This window comes from Phragmites australis, chromosome 6 (genome assembly GCF_958298935.1).
Source record: "Phragmites australis chromosome 6, lpPhrAust1.1, whole genome shotgun sequence".
Taxonomy (NCBI): Eukaryota; Viridiplantae; Streptophyta; class Magnoliopsida; order Poales; family Poaceae; genus Phragmites; species Phragmites australis.
In genome coordinates this window covers 2,665,785-2,680,410 of record NC_084926.1, presented here as the reverse complement: position 1 = coordinate 2,680,410, position 14,626 = coordinate 2,665,785, and the positions used below count along the sequence as shown (strand labels likewise).

Here is a 14,626-nt window from a genome sequence, read left to right as displayed (position 1 = left end):
CGCCACCCGCAGCTTCCGTTTGGCTCTGGGCAATCTGTCCACCTCTGCGACCAGCTGTGTTGACTTCTGCGGTCATGGCCTCGGCAGTCACCGGACACAATACGTCGACCATTGGAAGATCTTGCTGCACAAGAACTATGAAACCTCAACCCATGGGAAGATCTGGGATAAAAAATTCTAAGAAAAAGCCAGGCATACCATGCGGTGAGCCCTCTTCGAAGGTGACAGATCGCACAGCAGAAAAGCGTCTCGCAGAGGTCCATTCTTCCTCGCAGCGGCCGCCATTAGAAGTTTGACCCTCTAGTTGACGACATCGTCAACCAACTCTGAGATAAGGGAATGCGTAAGATATCATACGATCAACAAGCAGACACCATGAAAAGGGATGCGACGTTACCTATAGAGCTTTCCCGAGTGACGTCATCCCTCCTAATGTATAGATAGGCCGGGTGCTCTCTCCTCCGCAGAGGGTACAACCGACGCTTGATGAAGTTGCGATGGCACAAGCCTTGCAGACCGATATGACAAGTGGAATGTGGCCGCTCGCCGTAATGATGGACATAAGTTAGAAGGATTAGCTAGGCTTGGGTCTAACTTGAGTCCCTACGTAAGTCCTCTCTCCCTCGTATATATAAAGGGAGGGAGACACGGAGAAGAGGGAAAGTGTATCCAATTCATTCAGACACGTATGAAAAAATATACATGATGTAGTGTTATTATTCTAATGGAGGCTCGAACCTAGATAACTCCTGGTGTTCTTGAGTTCATCACACGCACGCAGCTAGGACGTATAACCCTAGGATGCAGATCACGCGCGCGTCATCAGGTATACCCCGATATCATTGTAAAGGGCAACCCTCGACACAACCTTTTCGTGACTAGGTTAATAAATTGATCTTAAATGAAAGTACGTGTTCATATCTCATCCTTAAAGTAACAGGTTTTCGATTCTTTTCTTTGACTCTTATAATTTGCTTCCGTTTGTATGGTTTGAGGTGTGTTGGGTGATTCAACAGTAAAAGATCATCAAAATTTAGAAAGAAATTTTAAGAGGTGCCTATCACACCATCTACTCGTCATTTTGATCATTCACATATATATAATGACTTCTGGAGATATAGAATCTTATCACCCATTGGTACAACTGTTGGTCTTGAAATAGTTGTCAGGCAATTCTCTGATACATATCGATATCTGCGTCGTATCAATGTGCAATATATCAAAACAGGATATCCAAGTTGACTCTTTTTAATTATACGCCGATCATATTTCTCAGGAAGATATATAAGAGAAAAAACATTTAAATATTCAGAAGCCCTGAATTAAAAATGATTTTCCATTTCTCCCCAGGAGCAATGATCTGTGTGGACAAAAAAGGACTTTCATACGAATTTCAGAGATGCTTACGGTTCTTTTTTCCTACAAAATTCAGAGAATGTGGTAGTGCTCCGTGGGGTGAGGTTTATGAGTCATGACGAGGAGCCTCCTATCTGTCTATGATGACGTGGACATCAATTCTCACATGTCAAATATGAATGCGCCCAAGTCATGAGTCTGAACTGGCGATCGAAAAGCACATCAGCCGAACACTGCATCACTGCTTCCCGTGCGTGCTCACATCGCATCGAAGATATCAACGGTATTTAGTGATACAAGTGGTATTTAATACTTCCTTCATTTCGTAATATTTATTCACGTCCTCCGTTTCGCAATATTTATTCACGTCCACCATTACGTATAAATCAAGAATATTGAAATCGAATGAAAAAATGCATATAAATGGTCATGCTACCCCTAATCAATATAAGTATGGGAGTAAGTAACTCACTAACGTTAAAGTAAATATATGCATGTACTCAAGGGCATAGCAGTAAAATAGACTATAAAGCATCCTTATTATCGTAATAGACAAATAATTTGATACAGATATTCCCGAGGCTATGAATAAACATTGTGAAATGTAGGGAGTAGATAGTTTTAATCACTATTTAATTAATTTACTTTTTAATTTAATTAGATAAAAGTAAATCTCAATTTTTTTTTAGTTTTGGTTAACACAATAACTTAAAAAAATACAAAAATTACATCCCTAATGGTACTATACATGTGCCACGGATCCGCGCGTGGTTCCTTCAATTCCTTAGCTTCTTTCCTTGTGTCTACCTAGCACGCTTGTGAATCATACAGCTCGTGTTCTACTATTCTATTGCCTGCATTCGTTTTCGCGTGCACGGCTCGGCCATTCTCCGCGATGCCCTTCCTCCTCCATCGTCGTCAGCTCGGTCGCTCATCGCCGAAACCGACGTGTTGGTAATGTAATCGCAGTTGGCACCAAGTTCACGGATGAATGTGCTGTTCAACTTGAACCAAGTTTATGCGTGTGACGTGCGGTGGACTGCAAGGATCACATGATCATTTCAAAATTATTGTTGGTAGCTCATGGGTGTGAAAAATAATACGTGGGTGAGAATGAAGTGTTCAGAATGACAGGTTATATACAGCGGATTTTATGGACTCTTATTCATAGATATTTATCATATGTCTATATACAATAGCTTTAACAGACACAGACTGCTCGATTGAAGAAGTTAGACATAGTGTTTATTAATACTAAAGAGATAATAATGTACCGATGATGGTTTTATTGTTGCTACTAGGAATATAAGTGGGCGCTCAATGGGTGGTTCTGAGTGAATAATTAGTTTATTTTTTTCTTAAATTAATTGAGTGGAACGGATTTTTAGTTTATTTTTTAAAGTTTTGGGTTGACACATTGACTTATAAAATACAAAACTTGCACGTCTCTACCTACAGCATGCTCATGTTGACGAAGCCCAAAGTCTTTGCATTTAACATTTTTGTTTATGTTTGTCACATTCTATAGTATACCACGAAAGTGAGCAATTTGCGAACTGAAGTTTCTCTAGCAGATACGTAAAGCAAACATGCCAAAATTTTAACCTCACAAAATGTCGTCAAGTGGAGCATGTGTGTCATCAGTTTTAAAATCCTCAAAAACATTTGCTAATTTTCTTTTTTACAGTGGAACCCAGTTAATCACATTGATACGAGATTTTACACAAGTATCCCCTCAAAAGAATATGCAAGGTCTGGTGAGACTTGTGTCCAACTGCAAGGAGCCAAGGGTTGTGCTTCATGTGTAGCCAGGTAGGGATGCCCTACACCAGGCTCCAAAGTTTCCGGCGCAACAAAACGACGTGCGGTTTGGCTACTGCTCCCATCAAGCGCCCAATGATTGAGGCGCCCCCGGCACGCAAACCCCGACAGCCCAACCGATTCGCGCCACGTCTGCCGGTCAACCTCCCGGACTCGGCCCTCGCTCGCCCCCTACCCAGTTGGCTCGGCCATGCAGAGGATGCCAAGCGTGAGAGACGCAGCACTGGGTCGATCTTCTTTGCAGAGCCCGTAATTTGTTGGGTAGTCAGTGAGACTGAGCAGTGACGTGTATAGATACAAGATACAACTGGCCTACCGCTGGACCGTCATTTGATGGTCTTATTGTCGAAAAATTAAGGGTCTATTTGATTGGTGGAACTAACTCATACATACGTGGGATCGTGTGGAATTAGTTCGTTGAATCGTGCTATTTCGTTTAAGATGAGATGATTTAGATTTTTAAAATATATTGAGAAGATATTGTACCAGGTTGTACGATAAAATCGGCCAAATGATTTCTTACACGTTATATCAATCCGCTAATCACTTATATTTAGTGATGATGAGTAGTTATTAATGATTTTTGTTAAATATTAATTATAATTAGATATTATTAATCATAACTAATTATTACTGTGAGTATTTAGTGATGATTTTTGACAAATTAAGTTATGATTAATTAGAATTAGTAATAATTAGTATTGATTATCATAGTTTGTTGGTAATAGCAAATATAGAAACTATTATTTTTATAAAATAATTAAGTTGTACATAAATATAATACATAACTTTTAAGTAACTAAATATGTTTCTATATCATTTTATATATCTAGCCGAACATGTTCTCGTAAATCTCATATAACAATGAAACAATTTTTTTATCACTCGTCTAGAACGATCCTATCATATTTAACTTTGTTTAACCAACCAAACACATATTAAATAGATAGATTGTTCGAGTGACGCGTCACGTAATTCAAGTAGCGTTAGAATCTTATTATACTTTTGTAGTGTGCCACTTATTGAGGGACGGATCCACCGTGGGGTGGAGGAGGGGACTCAAGTTAATTATCCTCGTGGTGCACCTAGGAGCACTCAAGCACTCTTTTAATTTTTGAGTATAGAAATGAAGAAAAGAAGAGAAGGAGAAAAAAAGAAATGTAAAGCTTCTATTTAATGGCTCTAGTTCCATCACGGTACTTATTGTATGTTCATGCACCACCATTGAATAATGGTGTAGATCTTTCGTGCATTGCTATCTACCTGCTTCTCAAACCAAATTCGTGGAACAATAAGCAGCCACGTAGATACATCCTCCTTGAATTCCCAACTTGGTGAGATTATTTTATTCCATTATAAATCACAAACTATGATCCCTAAGTGCTAAGCAAATACAACTCAAGATTAACCTTGCTTGGAGACCCTGGCTGTACAGTAGAGATAGCAAATCACAAGCTGATTACAGGACACTTTCTGGCACCTTCCTCAGGATTACCGTAGAGGCAATAGTAACAGGCGTGAAGCCAGTGCTGTCGCATGGTGAATTGCAAATGAAAATGACCTGTTCTTCTACTTGGATTTTCCATTTTACGCTGTAATGAGGCTGTGTCTTGACGTGTGTGGTTACCGTCCCAGCAGGGAAACGGACTCCAACCAAATTTAAACGGGGAACAAACTCGCTGTAACAACCTACCTGTGCTGCCTGCATTCGCCCGCCGCGCCTCCTCACCCCTCCGCTTGCGCCTCCGGCTCACGGATTCCTTCGCCTCGCCAAGTTCGCCTCTCCAAAATCTCCCTGCTCCAGAAGCTTCCGGGGCCGCGATTCGAGCTCCTGATCCTTCGCCCGCGCGGCGGGGCCGCGGTTTCGGGAGTCGCGGGAGCTGCTCTGATTCGCCGGAGGCGCGGCGGGGAATGCTCTACCTCAAGCTGCCGGCGGGGGATTTAGGGTTCCGGCGAGAAGTGGCGCGGCGGGGAACCGGCGGCGGCGGCGGGGCCTGAGGTGGAGCGAGCGGGTGATCCGGCCGGACCGGCCATGGCGGCGGCGGCGGCGGCGGCAGCGATGGAGCAGGAGGCGGAGGCGGAGGCGACCTGCCTGCAGAGCTTCGAGCTACATGAGAGCGAGTCGGTGAGCCTCCCAATGCGCTGGTTCACTTCGTCTTCTGCAGCAGCGGCTGGTGAGGGAGGGATGCAGGCTTCCGGATCGGTTGATTCGGGTGAGGCGAGAGTGGGCATTCGACTCGAGCTGTTGGGAATTCTAGCTGTTCGTGTCGTTTGGAGTTGCCATTTTGCATCGATTCGTGCCAAGTGATTTTGTAGTCGAATCGTGTTGTGGCTTCGCTGTTATACTGTTTTTTATATCATCCGCCGCTGTGATTAGACTGTCGCCTCAAGCTTCTCTCTTCGCGGATTGATTTGGAATACTAGCTCCCACGCGTGGTATGGGTGCATGTTCTGGAAATGCTTATCGAATACAGGAAACCTTTCGCTTGTTTTGGTGCTCTGGCTTGCTGAATTCTTACGAAAACATGTTTCGAAAATTTCAGACTTAACAATAGAATCGAAGGTAACACAAAATTCTCCCGACTTCACATGTTAGAATCTGCCTGCCATCTGATGTTTGATTTCTCAGTATCATGATGTCCTTATTGCTAGCAACTATGATAGATCATTAGTGTCCAAAGTTAGGGACGAAGCAGATTAGTATTACTTGCAATCATGTCTAAGCCCATTAGCTATAATAGATACTAAACCACGATGAAGTTTACTAAGGACAGTGTTTTAAGAGGTGCTGGAAGGAATCAAGAGGGAAGGAGGAATGCTTCTAGGGCTTAGGGGTCCAATGAAACTCCTCCCAGACCCTCTTTTATAATATTTCACCTGTAAGTGCAAGAGACACAATTTGTTGGTCGCTGTGTTTGCTGATCAGTGTTCAAACAGTTGAGGGAACCATTAATATATTCGTTTAATAACTGATGTACTTCCTTCTCATCACAATTTGACATTGGGGCTAAGTATTGTTTTGCTTTGCTTTGCAGAGACTTTACATTCTTGGAACTGATGCTGACAAAACACTTTGGAGGTTACTCAAGATTGATAGATTTAAGCCATCAGAGCTAGACATAGATGAGTGTTCTACTGTGTATACACAAAGTGAATATCCTGATCTGTTGAAAGGTTTTGATGAAGACCACATGTCAACTGGTGGGGTAAAATTTGTTACAAAATTCTATGGCATAATTGGTAAATTTCCCTCTACTTGTTTGTTATACAAACCGAGAACAAATTAATTTGCATACACACATTTGATGATGGTTTTTCTTCCCAGGTTTCATTAAGTTCCTTGGGCCATATTACATGCTAATTATTACAGAGCAGAAAAAAATTGGGGAAATATTTGGTCATCCTGTGTACCAGGTGACTAAGACTTCAATGGTCGAGTTAGCAAATTCTAAGACACGATCAAGTTTTCAAAACTCAAAGGATGAGACCAGGTTTGTTTCATCCCATTTACTATCAAACTATTGATGCTCTGTAACTATTTTCTTTATTAACTTAAAATGTTTGGACTGATCCTGGAAAAAATTACAGTGGGTGAAAATGTATTTGTGAATGTCATTGTTTTGTAGCTTGTATGTTTTATACTGATTTTCTGCTCAACTTGGCAGTAGAAACTTTGAGTTATTTTGTAGTAATGTTCTTAGAACTTGGCAGTATTAAGGAACCATTCCATCAACTATTGGTAATTTCTCCATATCAGTACAGTACTATTTTTTTATGAAGCAAACGATCAGCTGCGAACATTCTATTCCATTTTTTTCCTTCTTCTAAAAATGAAGAATTAATGTAGTTCTTATTGATAAGCTGACTTTTTCTGTAATTCTGCAGATACAAGAAGATCTTGAACACACTTGATCTTAGGAAGGATTTCTTTTTCAGTTACTCATACCGTATCATGAGAAGTCTTCAGAAGAACTTGAGTGATCCACAGGATGGATGGACCTTGTATGAGACAATGTTTGTGTGGAACGAGTTTCTGACACGACACATCCGCAATCGTCTAAGAAATACTTTGTGGACCGTTGCATTGGTCTATGGTTTTTTTAAGCAGGTATGTGCTTAAGATATTGGTTTCCTTTAAATTAGGTAATCACTTTTTAATGAGAATACTAGAAATGCTTTCAGGAGTCTGTTAGTAGGTACTTGTTTATGTCAGCCATGAATTCAAAGTCGCCCATTTACTTCTTCATTGGTTGTCCTGTTTAACAGAATCACATTGCTACTCATTTCTTTGTTTTGTCTGTGTGTCCCGATCGTGATCCAGCCATTTCCTCACTTTGATAGAAAAATAACCGCTAAATACCATTCTTAGATTTTGTCTCTGAATATTAGAAAAACTGATGCCATGTTATTAGGATACATTCTCAATATCTGGGAAGGATATTATGCTCACGCTCATTGCTAGACGCTCGAGACATTATGCTGGAACCAGGTTTGTGCATGTGAAACTTATTTTAAAATAATTTGTCTCCCTTAATTGTTTGGCATGAAGTTTGGGTTCACGCAATTTAATGGATTTTGAGCAGATATTTAAAGAGGGGGGTGAATGAGAAGGGCAGAGTAGCAAATGACGTAGAGACTGAGCAAATTGTCTATGAAGCTGTGGCTGGACCTACAGAAGTAAGTTCTGTTGTGCAGAACAGGGGTTCAATCCCGCTATTCTGGTCACAGGAGACATCGAAGTTGAATATTAAACCTAATATCATATGTAAGATCCAAAAACTGTCTATGAGACTTTGATGCATCTTGCATTTTTCGACAACTTTGCAAATAAAAGTTTCCCATTTCGTCAGTGCATGAGATGGACAATAATTATGAAGCTACCAGGCTTCATTTTGAAAATCTTAGAGGAAGATATGGAAATCCTATCATTATCTTGAACTTGATTAAGGTGAGTTTACCCTCTTATCCTGATTAGCAGCATCTTGACATTATATCTGCACATGAATGATAATTTGCTATACCCTGCTTATATGGTTGTCTTTGTTGTTTACTTGGAAGACACGCGAGAGGCGAGAGTCTATACTTCGCTGTGAATTTGATAAGGCAATCAGGGTAATAAACAATAACTTATCAGAGGAGAATCAGCTGAGGTTCTTACATTGGGATCTTCATAAAAACTCTCAAGGGTATTCATTGTTATATTTTGTTTCCCATCTCTTATTGTCTTGTAATGTTGTTATTGAAGTAGTTCTATTTCAGCAAACCGACAAATGTGCTCGATGTTCTACTGAAAGTGGCATTTCGGGCTCTGAGTTTAACCGAGTTCTTCTATTGTCAAGTTGCACCAGGGTCTGAGACTGCTGCACATTGGCCCGCTCCATTGTAAGCATTTTTCTCCAATACTAGCTTATTCGCTATACAGATCACTTTCTGTTGTACCTCAAGAGTGGGTACTATTTTTTCTTTTGAGAATTTAATTAATCTGATTATTTGTTCATGCTTTATAGGAGTGGTCTTGATCCATATTTATGTGACGACAACAGCAATAGCGACAACACAGAATGTACTGATATTGTTGGTGACATGTCCCAAGAGGATATCTCTGGCAGCTCTGATTCCTCTGGTAATGCGACTGGAGAAGACAAAGTTGAGAATAGTGAATTGCCCCCACCAAAACCACCGAAATTCCAAAAAGGTGTCTTACGGACAAACTGCATAGATTGCTTGGATCGTACTAATGTTGCTCAGTATGCGTATGGTTTAGCTGCTCTTGGACATCAGCTGCATGCGCTTGGTTCTGTGCAATCTCCAGAACTCGGTTTAGAATCTCCCTTGGCCCATCATTTGATGCACTTTTATGAGCGAATGGGTGACACCCTTGCTGTACAGTATAGCGGTTCGGCTGCTCATAACAAGGTAATTTTGTGGTATGTTCTTCGGCTGCAATGGCAGGAAGGGGATACAGTATCTGGTTGCAGTTTTTCCACTGGTTAATTCATTAACTTGAGTTGCTGTGCACCACGTGAGCATACAAAGATGCTTGTTTTGGTCTTTATTCTTTCACGTTGAAATGAATGAGTTTGTTCGTTTTGATACCATTACTAAACCTAGCTAGCCCTGCCTATTTTAAGTCACATTATTTTATTTGCACCATATACTGACTTCAAGATGCTGGAGCCACACAAACAGTTCCTCGTGGCAGTTGCTCCTAGGAGAAATATTAAACTGGAACTTACTTGAACTGTAACACTTAGTCGAATGAACATAATATATTTTTCCTTGATGCATCACTGTTGTACGAACCTTGATGAAGACTAATCATGGCATATGCTAAGTGAAAAGTTAACTGCCAATATCTAATGAACATATTTTTCATTATTAAAATTTCCTAATAACCTAGCAGTTAAATGACAAGCTAAAACAAAAAGGGCCAATTTAATGCAGATCTCTATTATTTCCATCTAGCAAAACTACCATCGTTCAAGTGGATAATGTATCTGCATTGCTCTGTGTCAAATCATTTCTTGTTCCTCTATGCTATTGTTTCATGTTTAGTTGTTTGGTTTCAGCATTGCTCTAATTTTATGTCATGTGATCTTCTCTGAAGATATTCTCTGCAAAGAGAGGCCACTTGAAGCTTTTTATTCGGTCACAAGAGTTCTTCAGGACGCTACAACGGCACTATAGCAACACCTGCATAGATGCTAACAAACAGGCGGCCATAAACTTGTATGTTTTACTGAGTATCCATGGCAGAGCATTTTTTCCTTGAATTAATGAGTTATAATGTGGACTTTGACAATGTTTTCATGGTTTTGTTTTATTTATCACTTGGTATTCCCCTTCTTGTATTTCAGATTTTTGGGATACTTCCAGCCACAGCAGGGAAAACCTGCACTCTGGGAGCTAGAATCACCTTCCGGGGAGCATAGCAATGAACTTTTTGATGACTGCACAAGGTAAATTAAGAATATTTATGTAACCACATAGTACATCAATCGTTAAGTATTTTCATGCTTTGAGATAATTGCAAGGGCATCCATTAGGCTGTAATGCATTCACTATACTCGAAACAACGAAATATACAAAGCCTTTTGTCCCAAGCAAGTTGGGGTAAGCTAGAGGTGAAAACCAATGAGGAAAAAACAGAGGTTATATACTTTTTACTCTTATATATCCTCTATTTGAAAAAGGCTTTGTAGTTGTTTTAAAAGAACTTTACAATAGATAATTTGTATCAAGTTATGGAAAGAGTCAAGTTAATTTAGGCAAGTTATCTAGTTGTTATGGGCAGGAGATAAGTTGGATTTGATTAGGAGATAAAGTTTGATTAGTTTCCAATTCAGCTAGAGATAAATTAGGCAAGTTAGGATTTGTAGTTGGATTTGGATTGTAATTTCCCCTCTCTATAAAAAGGGGCAGCCGCGCATCATTGGAAGCAAGAAGAATTCAGCAAAGGGCTTTTGCCCAGATGGCATCGATCAAAGCCTCTTCTCGGCGGGAGAAGCCCGGTGATTAGAGGGCGATCTGCCCTTGGCATCGATCAGAGCCTTGAGTCTATGGGAGAAGCCTAGGATTAGAGGGTGATCTGCCCTATCTTACCCTTGTATCCATTGTTCCTCTCATTGCCACAATAATCCCCATTGTGCGGCTGTCGCTCTATTGTTGTGTTACTTTTCTTTTTGAGAAAAAGACTGGCCTTAGTCATTAATCAATAAAAATGGCATTACAATCCTTTCGCAAACTAGACCATAATAAAGCTGGATGTACATGGAACCATATTACTAAGACCTTTCCTTTACAGCCAATCCTAGTTAGACCTTGAGCTGCTCCATTTGCCGATCATCTGATGGTTTTAACTCTGATCTTGGCAAGGCTGTGTATCTTCTTCTTGATGTCCTGCACAGTATTGATAGATCGAGGCTTCATTGGGCCATCTTAGTTGTGAATCCTGAACAGTCTATATAAGGATTATCATTTGCATTGCATATTAAGTATGATCCCATGTGGACTAAAATTAAGTATAATGATAAAGACATGGTACTGTGGAGACAGACCTTGGAGTCGAAGGGTTTTAGGCTTAGTAGAACTAAAACTGAGTACATGAGATGCGATTTTAGTACTACTAGGCACGAGGAAGATGAGGTTTGCCTTGACGGGCAGGTGATACCTCAGAAGGATACCTTTCGATATTTGGGGTCGATGCTGCAGAAGGATGGTGAAATCGATGAAGATGTGAGCCATCGAATCAAAGCCGGGTGGATGAAGTGGCGCCAAGCTTCCGGCGTCCTCTGCGACAAGAGAGTACCACAGAAGCTAAAAGGCAGGTTCTATAGGACGGCAATTAGACCTGCGATGTTGTATGGCGCAGAATGTTGGCCAACTAAAAGGCAACATGTCCAACGGTTGAGCGTAGCGGAGATGCGCATGCTGAGATGGATGTGTGGCCACACAAGAAAGGATCGGGTTCGGAATGAGGACATACGTGATAGAGTTGGTGTAGCACCAATTGAAGAGAAGCTTGTCCAACATCGTTTGAGATGGTTTGGGCATATACAACGCAGGCCCTCAGAAGCGCCTGTACATAGCGGAAGAATAAAGCGTGCGGATAATGTCAAGAGAGGTCGAGGTAGACCAAACTTGACATGGGAGGAGTCTGTAAAGAGGGATCTGAAAGACTGGAATATCACCAAAGAACTAGCCATGGACAGAGGTGCGTGGAAGTTAGCTATCCACGTGCCAGAGCCATGACTAGACTTGCAAGATCTTATGGGTTTCATCTCTAGCCTACCCCAACTTGTTTGGGACTGAAAGGCTTTGTTGTTGTTGTTGATAAAGACATGGTACTTGCTTACTAGGTACTGTAATGCAGTAGCAAGAAATACAGTGACTGGTTGTACATGATACAGTTTTCTAATAGAGCTGAGATTTCATTGAAAGAAATTATCTTGCAGAGTGTTTTTGAATTTGCAGCAGTTTTTTTCTTTGAGTAATTTGCAGCAGTGTGTTTGTGTTGAACGCACTGATGAACACCAAGAGGCATGAGGACCTCTTACCACATTTGAAGAGAACCCAAAGTTTTAGTCTTAATAAAACATGCATGTCGTGAATCAACAACATCCTTCTTATCATTGACTATTTAATTTGATGTCACAGTACATTGAAAAGAGTGAAATCAGATGGCAGCATTCTTCGTGAAAGCAACACTTCTATATCTGGCTCCGGCCGTGGCCACAAGGAACCGTTGAATGCAGCGCAACCTGACGTTAAGAGTGGAATACAGTTTCCAAATTTGGAATCTGACTCAATGCATGAAAATGAAATTTCATCAGCCTGTGAAAGTGGGATGTCAAACCTAAGGTTGGTTTCTGTTCATTGAGGCCTATTTCCTTCATTTATCTTCTTTGTTGATAGCATAATAACTTACTAGAAGATGGTGTGGATACCGTGTTTCAAATTCAAATAATGAAAATTTATCATTTATATGTGGCAGTTTCTTTCTTTGCTAAAATTTGTTTCAGATATACTCCCACAGTGTCTCGTATACTTCATGTCCCAAGCGCTGAACATGAATATTGCAATGATTCTGGTGACTCAAACTTCCTGGATCTTGAATGGCTCTCAACTTCAAGCGATGAAAGGTCAATTTTGCAATTTTTGTTTATTTTTTTATAATGTCTTCTTCCATGCTCAGTTACCATCATAGCCTTCCACTAAAAACTCACTTTGTTATTTTGTATGCACCTTTCTTTCTCTCGGGCTAAGAAAATTGAAAAAGGAAAAAAAATAACAAAGGAAAAGAAGAAGATGAAGGACAATAATACTTGTCTTCTTGTTATTTCTGTTGTGCTTAGCTCCATATGCATACAAAGTCCCCTTGCACTTGCAATCACATAGCTATACCCGTACTATTGAACACAGATCTGTATGATCTTTTGTGGTACCATTTGATAAGATAGTATATGCTGAGAACCACATTCCTATGTTTTGTCTTCGTGCTCCTTTTGTTCATCTAATATTCCAATCAACTAGCGTCTTCTGTTCTGCTCCCTGCTGCTGCTTTGAAGACATCAACAAAAATATTATTCTTTTCTCACTGTATCTTGGTCAACTTTGCTTGATATGATGGATACAGAGTTGTACAGCAGAGATAAGATAGGGCAGATCGCCCTTGAGTCGCAGGGCTTCTCCCTGCAACAAGAGGCTCTCATCTATGCCAAGGGCAGATCGCCCTCGAGTCATCGGGCTTCGCCTGTCGACTAGAGGCTCTGATTAACCAATCTGGGCAAATCCCTTCCTGTGTTCTTGCTTGATTCCCTAAACAAAGACTAGGCTACCTTTATATAAGAGGTGCCTTCTAACTTAGGAAACTAGGAAATAGACTACCGGCTAGGACTCTCTAATATGCCTAATACTAACAAACTAGATAGCTTGCCTAAACTAACTGTCTCTTTCCATAACACTTAAACAGGTCTACTGCAATTACCACACCAGATGTGAACCTGTCAACCGAGAATGTCATCAGTGGCATTGATCCGTACATCAAGGTGAGCATACGATCCCAAAATCCAGATTGTCCATAAAACGATCTTCTCCCCCCCACCCAGCATTTTGGTGCATTGGAATCTGTTCACAATTTTTCGGTGGTGGGATAGACAATCCACATGGCGTAATATGCCTTTAATAAATATCACTGTGCCAATAGATTAAACCAAATGTCCAATCTTTGTCTTTTCAGGAAAACCAAGTCGCTGAAATGCAGGCTCAGAAGTTACCTGAGCATTTTGTGCAGTGGGTTTATCACGGAGACACCTTTTGGTATTGAGATTACTCTGGTGTTGTGTCATGTATGCCTGACTACTTGAAAGACCAGCTTCTCTTTACCAAGTAGTCGTCGGACAGATCCAAGTAGGAGATTAGGAGGTGAGCATGACATGGATGGCACAGCACGTCAGGCTTCGTCTCGTGATATATGCCAGCATCATCCCAGAGTCCTTTAGGGACGTATACTGTATACCATCTGTTTATGTGTTCACATGTTTTTACCTTGGGCGAGTAGATAGGTATTTTTCTTTTGAAAGAAAATAGAGATAGGTGTGGTTACTATTATTATTCTGAAATTGTATCATTATTCCTTGGAGCATTCCATGTTTCATGTGTAAATATATATATATGCTTGAGGTGTTTTCGGTGGAGGTGGAGTGCAAAGCACCGTTTTCTCCCAACGTCTTTTCTTATTCCCATCTAGTGAAATTGTATCGTTTTCAAGCATATTGATGCTATAGGTTATTTTTGTTGATGTGGACCGTGTGGCGCACAAGCTCGGCCGTATATGTTGCACCGGCTAGGCCTGTGGCAGGGACAAGGACGGCGAGGCTGTGGATATTGCATCGACGGCTGCCCAGCTACACATACACATTCTGGATGCCTCCCGGATGCATCGGCTGCC

The 14,626-nt window shown here is 40.8% G+C and overlaps 1 protein-coding gene across 4 annotated transcripts; it reads left to right on the top strand.

Annotated features, from left to right (window-relative positions):
• The first annotated feature begins 4,809 nt into the window (after window positions 1–4,809).
• Window positions 4,810–14,372, top strand: LOC133921067 (phosphoinositide phosphatase SAC2-like). Of its 4 annotated transcripts, none has more exons than XM_062365784.1 (16): window positions 4,811–5,302; window positions 6,213–6,417; window positions 6,503–6,668; window positions 7,063–7,285; window positions 7,614–7,666; window positions 7,761–7,942; window positions 8,028–8,125; window positions 8,236–8,363; window positions 8,437–8,559; window positions 8,685–9,093; window positions 9,785–9,906; window positions 10,035–10,136; window positions 12,334–12,537; window positions 12,699–12,818; window positions 13,649–13,724; window positions 13,916–14,372. In XM_062365784.1, exons 1-16 carry the CDS (start codon window positions 5,210–5,212, stop codon window positions 14,000–14,002), a joined length of 2,391 nt encoding a protein of 796 aa, XP_062221768.1. In that variant the 5' UTR covers window positions 4,811–5,209; the 3' UTR covers window positions 14,003–14,372. The 4 variants fall into 4 exon arrangements, 3 of the variants coding, with proteins under 3 accessions (XP_062221769.1, XP_062221768.1, XP_062221767.1); XM_062365783.1 differs by having other exon boundaries at window positions 4,812–5,302; window positions 7,590–7,666; XR_009910206.1 differs by lacking the exon at window positions 13,916–14,372 and having other exon boundaries at window positions 7,590–7,666; window positions 12,713–12,818; window positions 13,649–13,725.
• The last annotated feature ends 254 nt before the right edge of the window (window positions 14,373–14,626 follow it).